This window comes from Bombus flavifrons, chromosome 3 (genome assembly GCF_040668555.2).
Source record: "Bombus flavifrons isolate JBK064 chromosome 3, iyBomFlav1_principal, whole genome shotgun sequence".
Taxonomy (NCBI): domain Eukaryota; kingdom Metazoa; phylum Arthropoda; class Insecta; order Hymenoptera; family Apidae; genus Bombus; species Bombus flavifrons.
The window spans coordinates 8,023,739-8,049,410 of record NC_138444.1 but is presented as its reverse complement, the minus strand read 5'-3'; the positions used below and the strand labels follow the sequence as shown (position 1 = coordinate 8,049,410).

General features: G+C 36.9%; 1 protein-coding gene across 1 annotated transcript in view; it reads right to left on the bottom strand.

Moving 5' to 3' along the window:
• Positions 1 to 889: 889 nt before the first annotated feature.
• Positions 890 to 25,672, bottom strand: part of dysc (whirlin protein dyschronic) — a 108,189-nt gene continuing 83,406 nt past the window's right edge. Inside the window, 4 exon segments of the mRNA XM_069109165.1 lie at positions 890 to 4,306; positions 4,413 to 4,491; positions 4,870 to 5,175; positions 10,923 to 11,147. Coding sequence (XP_068965266.1) covers positions 4,164 to 4,306; positions 4,413 to 4,491; positions 4,870 to 5,175; positions 10,923 to 11,147 — 753 coding nt within the window. The 3' untranslated portion in view covers positions 890 to 4,163.

The window sequence follows — 25,672 nt, the reverse complement described above, 5'->3', positions numbered from 1 at the left end:
CAATTGCTTCGCACCGTACTGTATCCACTGACGCTGATCAATGGGAAGTTCCAACGAACATTTTCCTCGATCGTGATCGGTTCGCGTCGCTTTCACGAACCCATTCGTTTTTTCTTGTTTCTTTCATCAAAGCGGTAAGGCATTGTCGGATATGTCAGCTGAGATCTTCGAATCGCTCCGGTGATTGCGTTATACATCGAAGGCTTTTACAAAAATATCATCTCCTTCTTTCTTTCGTTTCTTTTCATTTCTTGTCCCACTTTCCATAGTGATTTTTCCACCCATCATTTTTTTTTCATCATTCGTTCTTCCTCTTTTATTCTTTGTTCTTTATTCGGGACGTCGAATTTATTTTGGATGCTTCGTTAGAAAAATTCGCTTCGAAAACAGGAAGAAACACTAACACACGAGGTATTTTTTAGTTTTGTCTGTTTGCTTAGCCGAATAGCAACTAGCCGCGTTTTACCCATCGTTCCCATCTTTGTTCTTTTATTTCCCATCTTATTCTCTTTTTCGTTTCTATTTCTCGTGTTTCTTAATCCCGTGGCTTGTTCGCGACAAGCGGTGCAATTGCATCCTTGCGTTACAAAGCAACAACGAAGAAAACAACTCGAGTGCACACCAGCTACGAAAAACCATCCTCTTTGTTTTTTCTTTGCGGTTTCTTTTCTTCTCTCGATCGTTCACTCGTAATAGTTTCCGTCTTGTTTTGCATTTTGCACTTGTAATTGTATGCACAACTTTCCCGCTTTCCGCGCTCGAATTCCACGCTAACGTTCTTCTCTCTTCTGCTTTTCTCTTCCTTTTCTTTCTTCTTCTCCGTATAGCTTTTTCTTCTCTTTGGCACATTTACCGGAATACGTCGTACACGCGTCCAGGTACATTACTGTTTTGAAACGTGCTTTCTTGGTTAGCGCACTGACGATCAAAAAATTCCATTCGTTCTCTCCTTTTTTAATGTTTAAAAATTAATGCAAATGTAAAAGTGTTTATATCGTAATAGTATAGCTTGATCGTTTCAGATAAAAGTAATATTAACTAAATACTTTATTGAGACTTTTTATCGAAAAGTAGCCTTTTAGATTGAGTAATGCAAAGAATTAAATTAGATAAAAGGGCTTACATATTATTTGAATGAAATATTTCAAGAATTATCATTTAAACGATATATTACCTTATTTGACTAGATGTTATTATAAAACAGTAATTCTATGATATAAACTCTGACAATACGTTTATATTCATGACACGACATTATCGAAAAACTCCATTGGAATTTGATTAAACGCGAATCTTTGAACCGTCAGTGGCTTTCGTCGAATCGTTTCTCGCTTTCTCTCATTGGCCTGCGTCCCGATTCGGCTGTTTCGTTACATATACGCGATAATTTACTACTTAAGCTTGCGCGGTATTTTTTTCACGTTTTATTTATTTTTTTTGCATCTTTTTATCTTTTTTTATCATTTTTGTTAAAGCGAGCAAGATCGCGGACGATCATCGGCATTCGACAGAACGACTTGTGGACTCGTCGACATTCAACGTATACACACTACTATTCGTAAAATTACGTTTAACTTGGTAACAGGTAGAGATATTAAACAAGACGTATCGATAACCATTTACTTTTACAACAACAGTCGCTACGTTTATACTCACGAATTGATAATTAGTAACTACTACTCGTTTAAATGTAATTATTGCGGTAACAATTACGTTATAAATAGTTAGCGAAAAACGGTTTGTCGACACTAACGAAGCAGTTCCACAAAGCAAATATTCTTTCAACTCACGAAAGAAAATCGAACTTTCTACTTAATTTGAAATTTAATTCCTTGTGCTTTATAAAACGATCCGGAAGAACTGAAACACGTACGAATTCTACTTTCTCCTTACTTAATAAAATGAATTAAACAAAACTCTCTAAATTATACGAACAAGTTATTTACCTAAAAAAGATTTTACCCAAGAAAGATTCAAAGATCTTTCAACGAAATTAATAGGAACCGCTGTTCTAATTCGCGTAGATACAAGTTGCTTCTCTCTTTTTCCAAATTACACAGCGACGAAAATCAACGTGATCGTGCACAACGATCGAAAAGTTCGAGACATCAATTACAATAAGGCGATACAAATGTATCATTTAGAAAATTCTTCTCGTCATCGTGTCTATGATTCATCGTAAAAAATGCCTAAACGACGTGATCCACGTGAACAAGGTGAGGTGAAAAAGCATGAAATCTCTGTATGAAAAATACAGCCTCGAGTTTTCCAAGCGTGGCGCGCGTACGAATTGAAGGAATCGTCGCTCACGCGAACGTGATTCTAAAATAATTTCCACGTGATCCACTATGCAAACAAACGTTTATGATCTCGTGCTCGCGTGTTGTTCGTTTCACGCTTTCTCCAAATTTTCCAGAAAGTGCAGAATTTGTCTTCCTTTCTCCTTTTCTTCATTCGTCTTCGATCACGAAAATTTTCAGATTTTTTAAGAAATTTGTTTTTTTTTCTATGCACGATCGTCCGCGATCTCTCGAAAAATTCGAACGATCAGGCCCATTGCTAAGTACGCGGTGTCTATATTTATTTAAACTTGTTGAAAATATTTCGCATATTCTTATAGAATCTTCTCAGTTTTCCCTTCTGCGCGCTCCTCGGTGCCGCCTCAGCGCGCACCAGCAACCGGAAGTCCGTGCGCGCTTGAGGTGTGATCGGGTAGGTACAAGTTTGCAATTCCACTACGATAGTCAATAATAATATTATCATATAATATATAAGTATATATAACATATCTTGTTAAGCCTCAACAATTCCCATAATAAGTCTATGTTAATCTCAGGTTCCACTCGGTTAGGACTTTCGTCGATTTTGTTCCTCGTCACCTTTTCCTCGCCGCCTGTTGGGTTCTCTTAAATACGAATTACTTGCTTATACGATTATCTAGATTTTATGCAAAAATAGAGTTTTGTGGATCCGTAGTCGAAGGTTTTTAACAGGCTGTGATTCGATAGATTTAGAAATATATGACAATTATTTTCATAATTATTCAAAGTATGAAATAAAAAATTTGGACTTCGAAATTAGACATTTGAAATTTGAAACAATTGCGTGGTAGCTGGAAAAAGTATCTTTCTCAGACGTTTAAAAGACAGTTAAACGGATTGTCATCACGGTACCACTAAATAAGCCCTTGAGGAACTGCATCAACGAAAATCCTGATCGATGACATCGGCCAGGATCCTGGAAAACGCATTTTACTGAATCATCACATGTCTCGCATAATTTCACTGCCTCGTATTCTTGATACGTTCGATCCATTCATGTGAACAGCTTTCGTGATCGTGTCCGTTAAGCACAAGTTCGTCACTCAGGATCGCTCGATTTTGCTACTCACATATTCGTGAATCTCTTGTCTTGGCAGAGTCTCTGATTGAATCTCGTTACGATTAAGAGTATCATAATTAGTATACACGAAACAATCCCTAATAGTTTGGCACAATCAACCTTCCTTCTCTCATTTAACATCATCCTCACACTCAAAGTGTCTCTCTTAAATAGTCTCTTCAAACCATATCTCTTTTGTACTCCTGTGTCTTGTCACCGGATCGTCCGTACTTTTATTCCTCGTCGCAAACTTTGACAATATTTGTTCTTATCAAACGGCTTCTTGAATCGAAAAAGTTGGAAAGCCGAAAGATTAGAAGTTTCCGATAGCCTGGCTCGTCAGCAACGAGGGCAGCCACGATAATGTCGACGATCGTGTAATTATCATCCCATTGACTCGCTAATCGAGCTTCACTCGCCGCCTAACCCCTCCTCTATCTGTGGCGCTTCTTTATCTTTCCTTCTTTTTACTCTTTGTATTTTCTTCTTGAAAAATTCCCACCACCAGGGCCAGGTTCAGTTAGCACCTGACTGAGAGCTCGACCGTCGAATCGAGAGCGTTCGATGAAGATGAAGAGGCAAGCTCGTCTTCTTTTCTCTCTTCGTCGATTAGTCTTCGTTATATTTGTCGATCGACGAGCTTCATGATCGATTTCCTCGTTTCATCGGTCTCTTCAGCTTCAACAGACGGTTCAGCGTCTACGACGCTCCAAGTATGTCGCGGGCCGAGCTCTGGTCACGTTGGGCTACGGTGGTTCCGGCTCGGAGGTGGGAGATTCCTGCTACGCCTCCAGGAATATCAGAGCCGTCGGTTTCGGCTCCAGATTGCTCTTCTTTGCCTCGACTACCAGGAACTCGATCTCGTTGCGGTCTCGTCTCGCGAACGACTCTGCGATCAGCCTTGCTACCTCCTGATGATGGAGACCTGTTCAAACAAAACACAGACGAATGTTAGACTTCTGTCATTTCTGTCATTTCATGCTTGTAGCTGGTAGTTAACGAGAAAAGAAAGATTTGGAAGATGAAATTACCTTCGACCTTGTGACCGTCGACTTCTAGGATCAGCTGACCGACCTCGAGACCACCGGCCTCGTACGCTGCTCCATTATCCTGTGAAAGTGTAAACTAATTAGTGTTCCGAGTATCGGTAATTTGTTTACCTAACAATAGAACTACAAGTCTGTAATGTATATTTAAGTGTTCTATAGCTATATGTATAGACAATTGCAATTAAACTGATCGTTTCAGGATGTGTTTTCGATATCTTTTCATCGATCAAACGTTATTCTTGAAATAAAATCAGTCATCGATATTTCATTAATCACAGAATATTAAATTTTATTTTCAAATTTTTTTAAGATGTACAAATATACGCAATACTTGAAAATTTCCTAAATTCTGATATTTTGTAGTATCTTCGTATTCCAATCAATTAAATATTATTTTCTAAATAATGTTAATACTTATTGTGAATACAAATTTCCTTACATGTATATTGATGATTCTGGGCAGCGGATGTTTGGTATTGGCACCGCCCTCGATGGCAATACCTAAAATCGACTTGGTTTTCTTAACAGTGATCCTCAGGTTACCCTGATGATCAGGAACCACAAGGGCGCCATCTTCTTCTCTTCTCTCAGACATTTCGCTTCTAGTCAACCTTTGAGCACTGTGATGCCTTCGTGGTGGACCACCGGCACCTCCAGCTCCGGCAGTAGCTGCACCAGAACCACCCTCTTCGAGGAGCTGAGCTTCTTGCATGTCGAAGCTTCGTGAGAGCTTGTGCGCGAGTTCCTGAAACGAGCACAGCTACGTTTCATCGGTGGAAGTTGAGCCACCCGGCTTCCGGTTGACCTTGTGACAGCCACCGTTTGTTCACTTAGTAGAAAAATTGATTTATATTCCTTTTTGGATGTATTTTCGAGATGTTGTCGCTTCTTTTTGGTTTCTTAGCTTCTTTCGATGCTATTTGAATATTTTGTTTCGAAAGTACCAGTTGAAATTGTCTATCATTTGAAAATTCTGATTTGAACTTTCTACATTGAAATTCTTCATTCTTTTACAATAGAACGAAAATTATATGCTTCTAGTTTTAGTTGTCTCGCTTTCTCTTGAAAAGAAGTTTGAAATATTCACCGATTGAAAACAGAGTGAACATTTTTCAAGTTGAAAATACGAGATTTAACGCGAAAAGAGTTTCGGACACGGTCACTGTCACGCAGTCCGTAAAAGCCACCTCGAAAACGCATGATGACAGCACACAAGAGCTAAGGAGGCTGATGCTGACAAGTTCGTGTGCACGCTGTAGTCGAAGGGAATCCTGGTAGTCTGTAAAGTTGGTTACGCGAAAAGGTTCGTGAAAGGTACGATACGAAAGAATTTCTAACACTTCGCGTTTCATAACATTCTGTGAAACCTGTGCAAAGTGCTAAAACGAATATGAATAAAGTTAATATAAATTATTGTCTGGAAAATAACTATTTCCTCATGGACAAGATTTTTTGCATCTCTGGTATCAGACGTTTAGCTTTTACAAAAAAATAAATATCAATAATTACGTTAATCATGATGACATTTAAAATATAAAATGCATAGTATATCACGTTTGACTGCTTGTACAAGTTTCTCTCACGTTACACTGTGAAAAGATCAAGAAGTTTAAGATACAAGAGATATCTTGTATATCAATTTTTATAATTTTTAATTTCGAGAAATTTAATTTCAAATAGTATTTTCATCGTAATACTTTAAGAAGCGGTATTATCTTTTAAAAAATAACCAAACATCGTCGATCAATGGGTTTCACCAAGTTCGCCTTTGTAGTTACTCCACAGCCAACTTGCATTGTCTACCGGGCTTCGCTTCTCCACAACGATGCACATCTCTTCTTGTTACCTATATGCAATCACAGTCATCGTACGCAACATCGTGTAGAAAAATGTGAATATGAATAAAAAAAATATACATATATAAATATATATAGCAATAAATATAAATATATCGTGTAATATATTTATATTTACGTACATATAAATAAATATATATGTATATATATCGATATAGGTATCATAAGAGTATATTAAAAAATTAAGTTTCATGCTTGCTGATAGGCTGGTAGCAATTGGGTGTTGGTGGTGCTCGGACAGAGTGGTGGTGGTGGTAGTGGTGGTGTTTTGTCGTGCAATTATTTTACGATCGAATTATATTTCATTTCTTTTATTCTCATCGAAATTGCGATTGCACGATCAACTGTCTTAACGCACGGCATTTAACGAAATTGGTTCTTCAATTTCAATTTGTAACGTGCAGAAAAAGACGAGAGATCATGAGACGATGATAGAAATGATCGTGGCACGTGAATCCTTGATCAAACCATTTAAACGAGTATCTTTCCTAGACTAGTCACGTATCTTTCCTCGTCAAACTGGTCGAGTTTCACGAATTTCGAAATTCTCACGAAACTCCTTGCTCTTCGTTCAATTTCCAAAGCAAACTCGGTATTTTTTTTTGTTACGTCGCTTGAGGAATTCCTAACTAGTGTTTAACTTCAGTTGTTGAGTCAACTCGCGAGTCCCCCGAGCGAATTCTGATGCGTTCGTTAACATTAGAACTACCAGAGACGACAAAATTACTGATTCGTAATTTTCCATGAGAATCTTATAGACTTACAGACTTATGGATTTTTGTCAGATTTTATAGATTTTTAAAATTTGACGGATCTTCGAAATTTTCTCTACTTTCTACACTTTCTAGAATCGTTAAATTTTATCATTTTTACAGATCCTATAAATTTATATAGATTTGAGTAATTTTTTGTAAAATATATGACTCAAGATTTTTATATTTTTATTGGAAAATATTTCTCTCCTCAAATTATATATTTTTACATGTCGCTGTCATTTTGATTCTTTTGATAAAAATTCTGTATAATATTTTAGTTGTCGACAGTTCTAGTGTCAAACGTTTTGGTTTATACAGAATTCTCGGTTTCGTTTTGCGAAAAATGAAATTCCACAACGTAGATTCCGGATCGTCTCGAAATTCGCTCGACTTCTATCGCATGCGTCAAATTTCCACCGACACAGATGTAGCCGGATCCGTAGGTCACGGTCGACGGGCATGGAAATCGAGCGAATTCGCGAACCAAGTTTCGCGGCCGGCCTCCTCCTTGCATAGAGAAACGCGAATCGCGAGCGGTGAAAGTGTTTCGCAAGCGAACGCGGTTTGTGTGACGAGAACACGCGAACGCACGCGCGTTTATTCGCCCCGTGAATTTCTCTTCCTACGCGTACCTATGTGGATCCCATTTGTCAACTCGTAATTGCGAATTAATTAAAAAAATAACGAAAATGGAAACGATTCTTCAATAATTCTTTATATTTTACGGCGAAGCAAGAATGGAAAAAATAACAGTTTAGGAGAAAAACTTAGATCTAAAGATTTTCTTTGAAATCAACTGAAAATTAAGCAGTCCAAAATTAGGTCACATAACTGAAATCCAACTCAAAATGTTGTCGTCGTTTATAAATCATCAATGTATTGAAAAAAGAACAATCTTTTAAGTTCGCTAAAAATAAATGATAGATACGTGGAACTTTATAATAACAATATTATAACAATTGAAATTTCGAAAATTGTAGCGAATGATTAAAATAGATTGGAAAATTTCTCTGTTACAAGACGATTAAAGCTATGCTTTATTATATTTCTCTTCTGTAGTTTTCAATTAAAATTCTCATTAAAAAACAATATACGAAATGAAAGATTTAAACTATTACATAAAATGTACGTAACTTGTAAATTACATGACGCTGTAGAGGTTGAAAATCGATCTGATACAACGATGATAATCCAAATGACGCGTGAACGATGGTCGTCGAACTGAAACTCGTCAGGGAGCCATTTCCTCGCGGATTTTCCGGTTCCCTTCGAGTCTCCTTGTTCGGTGAAAACTTTTGTCTACGCTTTCTCTACTGATTTATCGTCATCGATGGCGTCCCATTACTGATCGAGACTTTCTTCCTACAAAGATCCTATCTTACGAACTCCACAGCATCGTTCTATCGATTGTCTACGTACGTTCAGGATCCGATTGCACGTTTCTAATCTCTAACGGTGGTCTCTATAGCAATTGAATAACATGAAACGAACTATACTAGTATCTACGTTTCGATTTTACACTCCGTTTACCGATTTTAAAGTCGCGAATATACAATGATGTGGAAAAGTTCCTAGTCAGAAAGGTTCTTCATTTTATGTTCCAAAAACGATATCTAAAGGAATTTTAACTAATTTAGTAAAGAATTTAAATAATTTAGACCGCGCATTTTTATGCATTTATAGAATATTTAAAGGCTCAATATAAAAATAATTAAAGTAGGGTAGATTGTTATAATAATTAGTAAGTGTATCAAATTTTTTCTTAGATTTGATTTCTTTATCTGTGTTTATATATATATATATAAAAATGTGTATTTGCATAAATGTGTGCAGTCTACTAATATTATACGACAATGTAATAGTATGTATTCGTTTTATTGCTTTCTTTTGCTTGCTATTCTTTCATAGCCAGTATCGGTTAAAATTCTTTTAGACATCGCTTCTGGAATATAAAATGAAAAATTTATCCAACCAAAAACATTTGCATACGCTACTGTACCTGACTATACAACCTATACAGCTACACTGTATTTCGATGTGAGTAAAGTGATCGTGCATGCCAAGACATCTAAATATAATGTAAAAATACACTTTGACATATGTTCAGACGGTGTATATATAATTATATATTTATGCTCGTGTTCGAACGTTCTTATAATTATATATACATTGCATAGATATTATAGTAGTCGTGCGTTGAATATATAGTTAAGGATAAATCGAAAGTAGCATGTGCAAGACATCTAAGAAAAAACACGTACACACCTAACGCTATTTCGACTAAATTCGCTAACTCTAAGAGCAGAAAAAGGAAAATTGATCTTGGTAAAAAGAAACAGGGATAGAGAAAGAAGTAAGAGACAGACAGATAGAGAAATATATATGTAATGTAACATATAGTAAAAGAAAGACAGAGATCTAATTGGGAGAATTTCATGCCAAAAGGGATGATCATTTCCGATGGCTTGATTTTAGACAATTAAATTAAGATAACTTTTAATTTTGAATGATTATCGATCATGATTTTATTTTATTTAACCATCACGTAAACCGGTTAAAAATAAATATTTTCTTCTTCATTTTTTCGATTAAAAATTAAAGAATTCTATACTTTGAAATTATAAAAATTACCGATTTTGTAAAAACCAGAAATTTTCATTCTCTTTAATATATGCGTATCGGAATAACCGCACATTAAAAGTTTGCATATTTTCTTCAGTTTATAATACAAGCTTCGTGTAAAATATTGCAAAAGTTTTGTTTCACCAAGGTGAACTTGTACTCAAGAAAGTAGGAAAGTTCTGAAACCATAATGCTATCGGACATTATCCTACTATCTGTTAAAAAATTAAATTTTTGTTAAACAGATTTACCGACTAGTTCGTAATATATTGTCTAACTATTGTCACTACGTTTTACAATCGTATCTATTAGTTACTTTACTAAACATCTCATGGACAACACTCCGAATATTACGTTAGAATTTGTCACTATTTTGTCTATTGATCTAATGTTGAATTCGATGAAACGATACTACTGATGAATAAATTTTTTTGTTCATTTTCTGGAACAGTCCCGATCCCAAAATTTGGCTAAATTTTACACGCGATACAAAATTATTTTTCAGTCTATTTATAAGTAATCACAATTGTCTTTAGTTCAAGAGAAACAAAAGAATGATAGGAATTCTTTGATTAATTAGACCTTCTTGGATGAATCGATTAGTTAATAAGATAAAATAAAATTCAAAAAATAAATAGAAGAAAAGTATCCATCGCATTCTTCCTGCTTCTATATAGATATCAGAAAATTGTGATTGGCGATCGATTATTTACCTCTTCGATTTACAAGCAGTTCGAGGATACGAAGCCTCGAGTCGCAACCGATGCGAGGATCTCGAAAAGTACCTTGAAGAGTTCATCCATCCCGACTCGAGTAAAAAATCGAAGAGCGTTAAAAGCCTGGAAATTTCAGCCTAGCGATGTACAAGACTCGCGGATGGAAATTTGCAAATTTGCATTACTTCAGACGATTTTAACACTGGGGAGCTTTTAAGATACTCGAGATCAGATTAAGACAGCCAGGCCGTTTAAGTTTCAAGAAAACTCGTCGAGAATTCCACGGTCGTACGTCGCGACTCGAAACGTTTGACGCAACTCGAAACGCTTCGCGAATGACATGGGAGAACAAAGAAAAAAAAAATTGAAATTTTAAAGTACAGTAAAACAAGAGAGACTTTAAAAGTGAAATAAAAAAGAAAGAAAGGAAAGAGGAAAATCAAGAGAAAAATCGATAGACAGAGAGGAACAAAAGAGAAAAAAAGAAGTATCTGTGCGTGGTAGACTTTTGTGTGTTGGTGGTTCGTTTAAATTTAAACTTACGAGGGGCCTGGCGCCCCAGTACCAGGATTTGACACGTTGCGTCAGCCCACCGAGCAAGTGGGACCTCCAACCACCGAAACCTCCACCACCTCCACCCTCTGAGCTCCTTTCCTCCCTTCCTTCGTCCTCATCCTCCTCCATATCGCGATCCCTTTCCGTTCCGCCTCCGCGTCTCCCATTACCGATCATCTCGGCGTCGCTACCATCGCAACCACCGTCGCTCTCCTGCGTCGCGACGCCGGGAGAAAAACATCGAAAGCCACGTGTTAGCCCCGTCAGCCGATACAACGTTACATTATAGTGTAACAGTTTCGTCAACGTAAGTTGATTTTTTCCATTGTCAAGCCTTCCTTCCTTTCGTTTCACTGTGTTTATTTTGTGTTTTGGAATTGCAGAGAGTTTTTTTGGGGGAGAGAGAAGGACGGTAGCTGTTGGTTGTTTTATTATAGAGTTATGTAGATAGGGATTAACAGTATTATTGGTGTAATATATAGGGTGGATAATGTTAATGGTGAGTTTGAGTTAAAGTTGTGGTTAAGATTTTCAGATACGAGCTGTAGGGATTTAGGGAATTATCCTTGTGACTACTACTTTATTTTAGTACATGGCTTAGCTACGTATTTTATTACATAGCTTACGAAATAACGATCTAGAATTACGTAGGTGGTACTATTATTTTACATGTAAGTTAGAATCTTCCGCAGCGTAGAAGAATTTTTCCATAAATCTTCACGAGGCGGATCATTTTTCTAGTATCAAACTACGCTCTATTTAACGAGTCAGCAGAGGTAAATAAAGCTATCAGATGAAAATCTATAAAATGCTATAGTATAGCTGCAAGTGAGCAATATCTATTTGTAATTTCTCGTAAATTGAACACTTTCAAACATATACAAAAAATACACTAAAGAATCTTCTATAAAACTCATCGATTTCGTACGAACACATTCTTTCAGTGATCCGTGCACAATCTACAGCCATTAGGACCATCAAGAGAGATTCCGTTCTCAATTTTCGCAAGCAGTCAGTGACTGTTCAATCGTCTCGTTAAGTTCCATCCCGGGCAATGGTAACGTGCACGCAACTATTCCGCGATTCCGTTATCCGCTATTAATCCACGGCACGAAGGCGATCGATTTATATCGTAATCGCTCGCGCTGGTGTACGATTTCACGGCGCGGCGAGAAAAATGGCCCCATGGTCCCTGGACGAGCGTGACGCGCGCGGTAATCATCATTATCGCGTCAGGATCGCGTAATCCGAACCGAGCCTTTCCCATCGTATACAACCGAGATAGAATGCGTACAACGAGAACGAAGGAAAATTCTCGTTCCGTGTAGGCCTCCGATAAACCTGAGATTACAGGGAAATCGGCGCGATCACAGTCATAAGTGATTTCAAGGTTTCTCAGTCGGGACCGTAGATAACTTTTGATTGCACGGATCGCGCTTCCTCTTTCTTCTTCTTCTATTTTTTATCCCTCTTTCTTGCTATCCTACATAGTAAAAATGGTTTGTATGATGTTTAGCAATGGATAGAAGCTATGAGGATCGTTTAAAGGAAACTTTCAATCTGAAGGTTTTTATTCTAAAATTCAGTAGAATGTTCCAGCTATAATCAGACAGGTCCGATGATCATAGCTTCTGGAGGAATCGAAAAAGTTGCGATTTTATCTATGTTATTTTCTGGCGTTCTTCAGTTCATTTCCGATTCGTGAGCTTTCCTCGTTTCTCGCTGAAAATAGTTCCTCTAGAATTTTCTGTATTATGGGATACTTGGCCTTTCATTAAGATTAATAACGATTGATTTCTTGGTTTACGATACTCAATTAATTTTATTCTCTATGTTATAAAATATATACATCTAATATATAATATAGGAATTTTTGTCTATTTCGTTGTAATTTAATATCTAATTAGAATTTTATATATCAGTTCCCTATGTATTTGTAACATATTTTCAGCCAGCTGCTCGTACAACGTTTCACTTGATCCAGTCCACCTTTAAAGAACTTTATCCGATACTAAATATAATTCCAAAGCATCATCTGTCTTTCATTCTCTAAGACCACATCCACAGAATCGTCATTTGATTCATATTATCTCATCCCACGCAATCCATCAGGACACAATATGTATTATTCTATAATAGGATCGGCTGGCTGTGCCAATATATAACCACAAGCGTGCAAACAACGAAAGGAGCATCGCGTCGCGGTAGAATTCCGATTGTTCCTGAAACACTTCTCCCAGAGTAGCGTTCGATTGTTTGCAGCAATTAGAACAGGTGTCCGCAATTAGCGGCGTGGAGAAGTCTTTGGAGCGCGAAAGGGTCGCGAAACCGGCGTCGTATTTCGCGGAATATCTCCTTAGCGACCGTGGAAGCGTGCAATTACCAACCGCCAATTAATCGTAATTAAGGGACGAAGATCGCCCTGGTGACCGTTTCCACGTATCATTATGTGGAACGTCGCGACCGATCGACTATCTAACCGAATATAACGGGATACTCTGAGAGTAATTCGTCCTCGTGAGGTAATCGTGTTAAGTAATTCGTAGCATATTATCGTTGTGTAGATTGATGGAACAACCTTAATTACTATGGCTAACAGACGGAGTGACGGTAATAGAGAATGGAGAAATAAATAGATGTGTGGTGGAATGTTGGAAGATCACTTAGTAGTAGTTATTATATATAATATTATATATATTATATATATAATATTTAGCATTATTCTTCTGTATAATTAAATAATCGAAAATTGATTCTAGATATTCGCTATGGCTGTTAAGTTAAGAGAGTTTCGTTAAGTTGATATTAAGCGTGATTTTAGTACATTAATTGTATGTATACAGGAGATGAAAAATAAGAGTTGATTGTGAAAATAGAAATTTCGTACGAATAAAATATTTACACCAACCATTTGATGATGAATTTCAAGTTATATTAAAGATGAGAATTGTTTTATATTTTGGTAAATAATATAGTTATCTTACTATGAATTGTATATTGACCTATTTAACTATTTTTTATATATTTATTTACATTGTTACTTATGTATAGATATAATTTTTTATTCACACTAACGAATAAAATCCCTAAATGAGTGTTAGGGAAGTGATACATTTACACTGTACATGAGAGTGTGTGTGTAAGGGTCAGAGGGCGTCCAGGTCTTAGTTGAGACAAAACACTGTCGTAAAGAAGCATCTGGTAGAGTCGGTTGGCGACAAGCGTGCGTGCAAGACGTTCTTCAGAGTGTAATATAGATGTATAGCTGTTGTGTGTGAAATATAGTCAGTTATTTGTATTTCCAAATCCTATGATTTCCTTAACAATGAGAATAATCAATTATTACGTTAAAAAATTATAGAATTTCATAGATATTATATCTACCTTCTTCCACTTCATAAACCATCACTTATCGATTACTATTAAAAATCAATGATACCTTCAACCAGTTTAATTAAATACAAAAGATCAAAAGAGAACGTTCTATACTTCGTAATATCTACTATTCCAAGTCACATGATATTACAGAGTAAAATTCAAAGGTTCGTTCGCGAGTGATGGAGCACCGAAATTCAACTAGATACATGTCGTTAATTGACCCAGATCGTTATGGGCGTCACCGATTGCCGAGGAGCCGCTTTTCGGCCCGCTTCGTCTTCCTGGTATATAACGGAACGACTCGCCGAAAACTTTCTCCGACGCTGACCTATTATCGGCCTGCCATTATCATCGTTGTTTCGCGCAGTCGGTTAAGGTTAGTGGGTAACCGCGGTTTGTTGAATTACGAGCCGAGTGTCACGTTGAACGAGACTCAGGTTTTTCAGACTGGAACGATATCTTCGTGGAAATCTTCTTATTGCGGATAATATCGCCTTGCTAAGACTGAGTTACACCTAGATCTCTTTTAATTTCTTGTGAGATTTTGAACCACTTAAACGGTGTTTATGTTGGTATCATTAAAAACGGTATAAATGTTGCGATGTTTGGTATAGATATGAGGAATTCTTTTTTTTTTTTATAAGTAATACTACAGGTTATGTACCATTTATAATATCTGTGTAGCTACCATAACATCAGAACTTAAGATTGGTGCATAATTTACGAGTATTTTATGAACCAACCGAATGATAATTTTTCACAGAAATTTTATTGGATTATTTAATTATTTACCATAGATAAGTAACAATGTGTGTGTTTGTGTGAGCGTACGCGTGTGCATGTTGCAATGTTATTTGGTATGGATGTCGACCTCATCTAGAACGAGGTATCAATTCCACGATTTCACCAGATCACAGTGGATTTTGCACGTAGGTGTCATTTGAAAACTGCTCTCGAAAGTCTTTGCGTAATGCCTCGAGTCGATGAATTTAAAGTCGGAGATAATTCCGTAAGAATCCGATATCGAAAAGTGCAAATAAAATTCTTGTGAGGAGTTTCTTGATCGAGAAAGTCAAATAATTTTATCGTAAGAATATTTTCCTCAAGAAACGCGTGTCTCATTTCGTTGCAGAGACAATTATGTAAATGACGGTAGTTGCGCAACTATCACGCAATTCCGTGTATATGTCACACAGATATGCAAAATATACAATTACTTACACGACTGTTATGCATTACAGAAGTTTAATTAATGTATTAAATTTTTACTGCTGGGGTTATTTATAGCTTACTTTGAAGTAAGTGAATTAACTTATACACGTTTAAGCGTCAAAGCGCTAAAAAATGCAATAATATCATTAAGAAAGTACAGAGTATGAGTTATTGTTTTATCAAGGTACGAGAAATATATTAGAATGGATAAATTGGAAGCTTAAAAAGGAGTTGTTGCATTGAAGTTCATTTTATCAATTTAACCAATATGGTGGTGTTATATTTATTTCATTGATTCATTTCTGCAACTTTGTATTAGTTCTCTATGTTAACATTGGCATTCGATAGAAAAGTTCAATTCACCACAAGTAACTAATCGTTTAAACTCGTATTTCCACCGTTCCACCCCACCGAATCTATTAAACTTCTCCACTCGATTAAACTCGAAACGCATCGGGCAAGGTATAATTAATCCACAAAGAGTATGCCGATTTCGCAATTAAATCGATTCGACCTGCACCTTGCTTGACCAGAGATTAAAGTAGTCTCTCATCGGATGATGTGTAACACCTGCGGGGTTCGACTCAAAATCAATAAAATTGACAAAAATTTTACTACCGTGCATAATTACATTCTTCGTTTATGTATATTCAAAAGTATTGCAGAATATTTGTCGATAACTACAGTTTTTATAAAAATAGAATGTTACAAAATTTCATTCCAAATTTAGCGTTATACCCAAGTACTAAACAACCAGAAAGACGCATAGAGAAATTAAAAAGAAAACTTCGAGTAAACGGAAATGTAACCTATTTTGTGATAAAGAAACGGAACAGAATCTATAGAACATACGTAAATTCTGTTCGGCTAATAATGCACATAAGTATCTTGTGTAAAATCCCTTGCCTCGAAGCTTCTATCGTTCGTTTTTCACGTGGCCGCTGACCCACGCGAGTAGTGGCTCGTTATTAATCACGGTTCTGCATATACAGTGAGTCATCAGAGAGGCCAGAGCCGCGTACAAAAGTAACCACGATAAGAGGATGATCCGTGGATCGAACCGGTTCGGAGATAAGGAAGATAACCAAGAGGAGACTCGTCACACGAGAAATTGATCAAGAAACGAGCCCGTTCCAATTTTCATCGCGGCCACGGAAACGGGCTCGGACTCTGCCGTTGCTTTTTCTCGTCTCTTCTTTTGAGCCACGATCACTGACAATTGCGATCCGACCGAGGTAATAAATTCCTCGCCACTTAAGTCATAAACGCGACACCGAGGATCATCCTTTTCTCATACCTCTGGAAAAACTCTATGGAGCTCGATTTATTTCTTCGATTCTATTACAATGACGATTCACTTGGATCTGTTCGAAGGGAATTTAAGATGGATTATGCATGTTGTTGTACAAGCTACGTAGTATTAGGTTGTCCGAAAAGTGTCTTTCTTTTACAGACACATTTTTTACAACGATGCATCTTTATACAAACATGAAACTTAATCTGTAGAACGTTGTGATCTTTATTTTGATAGAACAAAATGGATCATACGTGATTTGATAAAATAATATAAAACGAAAAATATTGTGTATCTATTATTTCCTTATAAAACGAAAGAAACTTTCCGGACGACCTAATGCACAATAATATACATAGATGCGTCTTTCCAAATTTATATTTTTATGAAAATTGAACAAACGAGTAAAGAAATGAGAAGGAAATGGAATCTGAATAAACATTTATTTATTATTCAACAAACATTTAGCGATTTATTTATTATCGAATAAACATTTATTGGGCAACAAATCTTTTTCAAACTTTTCCTTCCTTTCTCCAACTAAGTCTCAAGGTAAATTTCCACCTGAATGAGCAGCTCTAAGTGAGAAGCTAGTGAGAGAGAAAGACAGCAAGAGTAGCAATTAACGGAATATCCGATTAAGATCCAGTCGTGAAGTTTCCCAGGAAGGTCGGTTCTTCTTTCGTCGAAAAGAAGTACCGTTCGGTTGGCCCGTCAATTCTGAGTAATCCTAATTGACCGGTCGAGATGATTTGCACAGAGGAAAGTCACTTGGAAGATTTGCTAGTTGGCAGAATAAGGTGTAAATAAAAAATGGTGGTTTCTCTAACAGAAGATGATCGACTCTATGTTCTACGTAATTCTCTTGTTTGACATATTCGACTGCTCATTAACATTCGAGACGACGACACTTCTGTGAAAATGTAGACTTGCCTGAGTACAGTAAATGACGTTTCATGGGAGAACTGTGTCGAATTGTCTCTATAGGTTCAAGGTACACGACAGAATTTATAAATAGAAAGTTCAGAGAAACAAAAGGCAGAGGAAGAAAGTGTTACGTCCGGTGAACCTTTACATAAACCAGAATCCATACCTTGGTCAAGACGACCACTAGCTGTACAAATGTAATTAGTCGGACCTCAATAATCCTAAGGAACTGTCTTAAAACTAAGCAGTTTTATTTTACCGTCAAGATCCTCAATTGTTATAAAAGATCTTCAAGTCGAGAAATTCCTTATGGTTATTGCTCAATCAGGTAAAAAAAAAAATCAGGTAAAAGGGAAGATCGGGGTTTTCTCATGTTCAACGGACATTTCCAGCCGTAAACGACCGGTGGTGGAGCGACCAACCCCAGCAATAATTTTCCCCTGCGACAGCATCGTCATCGAACTTCACTGGTTTATCAGTCTTAGATCAGTCAACATTTCTTGACTGGTTTTTCATCTGTTGACCGGTCAATGTCTTGACTGGTTGTTCGTTCATTGATCAGTTATCGGTTGTAACTTACTATTTACACGTCTCTGAGAATACGTTTATACCCACGACGAGTAGCTATTTATATCTACAAAGTTGTTGGAATGAAGTATATATCATAACCTGTTACTTCAGTGTTATAATCAGTCAATCACCTCTATTATCCTAATCGAAATAGGGGATCGACTAATCCGTGGCGTCGATTACTTAATCGTAACGAGAATTTACGACACTCATTGATGCGATCTACCGCGAAAGTGTCTCTCTGCGAACGGTCGAACAGAAAGAGCTTATATATTTTATGATAAAAATTCGGAAAAAGGAATATTGGAATCCCTGAGACTCGAAGTTTCATAGAATAATACGTGAAGTGGCTTTTCTAGGGTAAGAACGCATGTAGTAGAACTCTGATATTGCAATATTGTAAAGAACTTTTCCTCCTGCAAAAAGCGGTATTATTATAATTATCTACGAACTCATTTTTGGGATTGTTGTCGTTTTGCTTGGCCGAATTCATAGAAAGGTTTATCGCGGAAGGATGGAGAAACGGCTTAGGATTTCTTTCCATAGTGTTTGTTTGCTAATTGAGGAGAGGATTCGCGGTAGAGACCGTTTCGCTTGGCCCTGTCCTAATTAGCGAATTTTTATTGGGAGAAGAGCCGCTCTAATGGCTCTCTACGTATTTTGAGTGGCAATTAAGGAGCCTTCTACAGAAGACTAATTTGGTGAATCGTTAGAATAGACAGGACGATTTGAAACTCGTGTTTATTCGCGGTATCCTGTACTCTAATTAACGATTCTAATTTTCGATCCTTCGAAACCGTTTTGCCAGAGATCCGATCAAGTGTATTTCATGATATAACATGATTAGTTGTCTGATTCCTTACTATCGCGATCATCGAAACTCTTCTTCAGATAAAAGACTGACTCTATCTTTCTTTGGCATTTTTTACTGATTATCACACTATAGATATTTATGTATTTATTGAAAATTAAAAGATATAGGAATGCACATAATATACAGATATAGAAAATCCGAAATGCACTAATTGTTATATGTAATACACATAATGCATTTAGTGGAAGAAGCAAATCTTCCATGGGCTTCCTTTCCTCTAGCATTGCTCGTAAAAATTTGGATTTGCATGAACATCAGTAGGTTACTAATTATTTACCATAGGAACATATAATAGCATTTACGTCAATCATAACAATTGTATTGAACGATGTTTACAGATACAATGTATATAATACATGCTAATTAAGAAACCTCAGAATCTTCAGAAACATTCAGAAACTTAAAGGAACCGAAAACTAAACACGTAACATAAAACCACGAAAATTATAATTTTCTTGCCACCACGCAGCCGTTTTGAAACGAAATGCGCGATGAACGTGCGGTGTGGCAGTCATCCACCTCATCATCCCCTTTGTTTGCCGCCGCTCCTGTGTTATTATCATCCTCGTGCTTCCTCCGACGAGATCGACGCTTCCACTCATCGTCGTACACGTAACCCGTATTCGAAGCCTGGCCAGACAACCTGGCAACGTTGTAAAACCCATTCTTCCACCTTCCCCTCTCTCACCTGTTACCTGTCCAACGTCCCCACCGTACGAACACCTATGATTGTCTCTGTTTCGCCTGTACGAAAAATCTGTTCCTCTTCGTTCGTCGTTGCCCGCGGACAATCAGGTAAACGTAAACCCAGGCCTGGTGTACCGTCACTTCACGCTCGGTTCTTGAATCAGTCGAGGCAACGCCGTCGAGACGCGTGCTGCTTCCACCTTTCTTCGATCGATCGATCGCCTATCGCGAGTAGGTACGACGTAGTTTCGATTCGTGACGATTTCGAGCGAGTTTGGAAGTTTAAAGACGACGGGATCTTTGGGATTTGGTTCGTGACATAGGAAGTACGGCTTTGCTGAGCTTGAGAAATCGGCTGAGGGATTCTGAGGTGAGTTTCTTCAGAGTTTTGGAAGTTTTGATTCGTAGAATGTAATAGATAATAGTCTCTCGGTTTAAGTTTCCAGTAGTCAGTTGGTTATTCAAGTGATTGTTAGTTATCGACAGTTAGAACATTACGTCTGATACAAGATATTTACAAGTTATGTGTGATCATAGATCTTAAAGACGTCTAAAGGAAACTAAACTTGGGTCAGTCTAGGAGTCTAAGCTTGTTACAAAATACAGTCTGTTTCTGTCGAGTCGAGTAAAAATAATTTGTACCATGTGCGTGACATGGTCTTATAAAGCAAGAGGGACATTTTAATTTCTGCCCAACAATTGTTGAAATGGTTTGAAATGGTTTGAATTGGCTTAAAAATCTTTAGGAATACAAGTAAATCTGAATCTGTAAAAGTTGAATAGTTCCCTAATATACAAATATTTATTAACATTCGAACATTCTAACATAAGAATGTTCAACCTCTTATCTTCACACCTTTCATACAATTTTCCGAACCTTTTCTTCTTCGACGAAACTTTCCCGGAAATAAAAAATATCTTAATCGGAAATATCGCGTGAGAAATATATCTAACCAATAAAACGAAGCTTTACTCCAAACGCAAGTGATGTGTGTACAAAAATGAAGAAAATCTGTTTAAGCCTCGTAATCGACAAGATAACGTGTAGGTACGATCGTTATCATCGGTCCGGTTCTTGTGAATCGACGACCAATCGATTACATAACGCGTACACGCGTCGATGATCATCGAGAATTTCGAACGATGGTTAATTAGCGTGGCTAATACATCTTTCGCAGCGATCATGGTAAATCGAATCTTTTCATACGAGGAACGTTATCCGGTTGTGTGTTCGCTTTTGCGCAGCAAGAATCGCTCGGCTACTTTCGACGCGATTTTTCCTCCCGCTCTGACGGTTTTAATTGGTGAACACCGGAGTGGAAAAAGATTTCTTCGATTTCTCGAACGAGGATGTGGAAACTGGGCAAACTGTCCGTTTCTAAACCAGAAAAATGATGGTTGATGAATGGATCTTTACGTACTTATGAAACATTCGAATATATAAAAGCGTATATAGTATACGATACATATGATAATATACGATATATATATATTATATACTATAATTATACATATAATATACAATGTACATTATATGTTAACGTATACAAATTATCCACAGAGAAGCACAATTATAATATCAAGATTACAGGATGAAAGTATAATAAGTACGCTTCCGGTAATTTTTTCATTTGAACTAAAAATAGGAAAACAAGAAATGCAACGTGCTGTTAGGTTCGAAGATATACATACTTTAATGCTGTTTTGATCTTATCTGCAAATCATTCTCTATCTAAACTATCGTTAAATAAATAATCAGATAATAGCTGTCGAAGATCAAGTAGAATGATTATTCACTGCAAAAATGCACCGATTATCTTATCTGAGACTCTTTCTCTATCTAAACGGGCGCCAGCAGCGTTCTCGTTGGTTTTTTCAAGCCTATCGATGACTTCTTTCTACTGCCAAAAAAAAAAAAACACGCGATCTGAGTTTGCGGCGCTTCGATTAAGAAACCACGGTCTGCCTGATGAAATCTCGACGCAGCCATGGAGAAATCATTAAGCCGCTCGCAATCGTTCCAGGTGCGTGCATTATGCGCGTGCAGGTGCACGTGCCACGACTGGTTTGTCTATTACTTTTATTTCAATTTCTTTTATTTAAACGTTAGTCTGTTATCGTAACATCGAATGCAAATGTTTGATTATCAGTCGAAGCTGCTGGCCAAATCAAAATAGGTTAAATTCAAATGTAGCGTTGTAGCTCTGTTAATATATAATAATATATCTATACATATCGTATACATACTATACTATACATAAGTATGCGGTCATTTTGAACGAGGTATACCAATTACACTAATTAGTGATGAATTATTAGCTGGAAATAACACCTTATCATTTTATGGAATCGCCAAAATATAATACTAAATTACTTCGTAAAAATTAGATAATAATATATTTTACCACTATACACATACATTTATTATTTAAATACCATTTTAGAAGAACCTTCTTAATCCAGCTCGTAGTCCAATTTAAAAATCTGAGAAGAAAGAGTTTGTCGAGTAACAAAATATTAGTTTGTCCAAAAAGTTAAGAAGCAATAGTTAAGAATTTGAAGAAAATCTATTTTTTCATGTACTTTTTATTTCTTTATTATTTCTCAAATAATGGCATCCACGTTACATTTCAATCTCTTTCATTTTATTAATATCCAAGCAAGGTTTTAAAACATTACACGTGTAAGAACATACATTACTATCATACTTGCGATAAATTTTATCGACACTGCAACTAGTGGATTACACGATATATTGGAAAGCTGAGAGAAAAATCTGAAATAATCGTTGCAACAATGCAACAATAGCGTGCATGGGTCAGATATCTAGATAGATGGTCTGAGATTTGTACGAAATGGATTGATAATTTCAATTTAATTGCGCGCATCATCGAAAAATACGGATCTACCAGTATCACACCGATCCGGTCTCTCGATCTTTCTCTACGGTTTCGTTCGGTGTCGCTCAAGGTAACGCGAGCGCGAAAAAACGGCGGGAGAAACGCGGGACAACAAAAACCGGCGGCTCTCGAGTGCGGATCGTTGTGAAATCGACGAGGTCGCGATTGCACTTGCTCGCTAGAACAATAACGAAACACGCAGAAGTTGGAGAACGGAGACCGCGATAACGTACATCGTATCTGTCGCCGTCTTTAACGCGATTAAAACGAGTTTCCGGTCGCGCTCTGCAATTTCTACATATTTCTCCGTGGGTTGATGTTGGAAAATGGACGAGCAGAGAAGAAAAAGATATTCCAAGTAACGTTGGAATTCTCGGTATTCGTTACTTTCAACACGTTTTCACACTCTTCTTTAGTGTACACAACGATTTCTATTACTTTGTACAGTTGCGCGTTTAAAAGGTTGTCGCAAGAGTGGAGTTTCTAATACTTGACGTATTTTAATTAAGTGACGGGCTTTTAGGTTTATTGTTCTTGCAATTGCTACAGGTATGCTAATATTCTTTTGACGAGAGTAATGTCTATAAGTATATAAATATTATTGATAATTTTGATGCTTTAGATAATTTAAGTACTTTATTATTTGTTATTTTTAGTGAGACCTGGACATGTACCTATTTATTTTTATAAAGTTTCCAATATTTAACGTGTTTTAACTTGAAAATTACAAAGTTAGAAAGAGATTCATCAAAATGACAAGTCGCAGATTTATTGCTTTCGGTAATACTAGTAAAAACATGTATATGTATTGTTTAGCAAGATTAATTGACTTCTATTAAGATAGACGCCTGATTATCTCTGTTAATTTTCATCAGGTCTTTGCTAGAAGAACCAAAATAATTTAAATTGTCGGTAGATCTAGTATTAAGTCGACTGCCTGTTTCTTTCTGCGGTTCTTCATTTCTAGGATTGATTCATTCGAGGCTGAATATGTAATTGGCTATGCTGTCTCGTCGTGCGTTAATGATTAAGAAATGACATCGAAGTTCGTTAGATCGTAGATCCACGAGTTCGAAAGCGACAAGAAAGTCCGCAAATGTGTTCGAGAAACTTTTACTTTCAGCGTCGATGTTTTATTATTGTGCAACCGTCGCAATGTGCATGATAGAGGATACAAAAAGTGGTGTGTATAGAAAGTGTTTGTAATGATTTATAACCGGTGGTTGTACCAGTTAAAACAATCATTCCGCGTGTCAAATATCGATGAAGGAACTCATTCTTGTCTTTCCTGATATTTCAAACAATTCTTTCTTCTCACCATAACCGTATATTGGACATTCTCGAATAAATTAAAAAACATATAAATTCCCAACACAATTTTTTGAGTCTTAACATTAAAAAATTTTTTAAGTAGGTTACCAATGAAATTTCGTTAAAAAATTCTGCAAAACTGGAATATTCTCAAATTGCGATATTCGATGATCGAAAAGTTGCAGGAGACCTCGGTAACGTCTCTGGCCGGTTCAGCAAGGTTGCCCCGTCGACAACATCTAACTGTTTATTCTATACGGTATCCGAGCAGCCAGTGTGGGAATTCATATTTTTAACCGGTTTGATCGTTTCCTATCGTCCCTCGAAATGTTCCTTTCACCGTTTAACGAAACTGCCACCGTGAAATTCGAGCCGAATCCAGGGTCGAATTGCGTGCACCGTAAGCACCATTCGACGTTTCGTCCCTTGGTTTTGAAGTCGAAGGAGAACAAATTAACCGTGAATATTTATTAACTCGTTGCATTGCCATTCAGTCGTACTTGAAGTACCGAATAAATCGATGGTATAATTAAGTTTAAGAAATGTAAAAACAAAATTAAAGAGAAAGACTTCTTCCAGTTTTATGGTCCATTTTATTGCGTGCCAAATTCGGGGTCGTTGAATTGCGTGTATTGCTATGCATATAGTGTTCCGTTCTTTGGTTCCCAAGTCGTAGTAGTTTTATTACCATTAATTTACAGAGTAGTATGAACGAGAGTTGAGGCAAACGGCCAAAAGTAGTATCATAAATTGTACATCTTTAATGCTACTATATTATAATTATTAGAATTTATAAGGCAAAAGATGCAGGGAAAACGTAGTATTAACATTTAGTCCTGGAATTGCAAGAACTGTTGCCAATAAAAGAATAATTATTCTCTAAATTCTTCATCCTGAATTCTTCGCTACTTTATCACGCATAAACAGCTTTAAATATCGAATGAATCGAGCTCATTCACAGATATAAAAACGAAATTAAAATTCTCCTCATTTTATCAGGTGTCTTGCCGAATTCGTTTTTCAGTTTTACGAGGCGGCACTTTAAACTTCTTTTACTGTTTACAAAACGTACAAATGATTTCATAAGATTCACTGATATCTCACAAAATCACTAAGCTATATAAATACGGACGTTTAAAGCCGAATAATGCTGCAACGTTATATAGCGGTCTCGACGTTACGACATTTGTCGTTTCACCCCTCGAGGATCCACTTTTACGATCGTGCGCCGATTCCGCGGGAATATTACATTAGAATTGTCATTTCCGCGACAGGATCTAGAAATCCCGAGCTTCCCGTGGCCCAAAGCCACGATAATATCGACGTATAATTCGCGTTCCTTCGCTCCGACCGCTGATCCTTGAGAGATCCGGGATAAACAAGATCGTAAAACTCGCGTGGATCGGTTCGTTCCACGAACACGAATGCGACCCGCTCCTTCTTCCAAGCTTTAATCTCGGGGAATAGTTAATTGTGTGTGACCCTCTTTTTAAGGTTCGTCGCTTCACCAAATTAAATTTCATCCACGGAAGTGTACGAATACAGGAGAAATATAAAAGATCGATCTTTCTCGCGAAATTGTTTA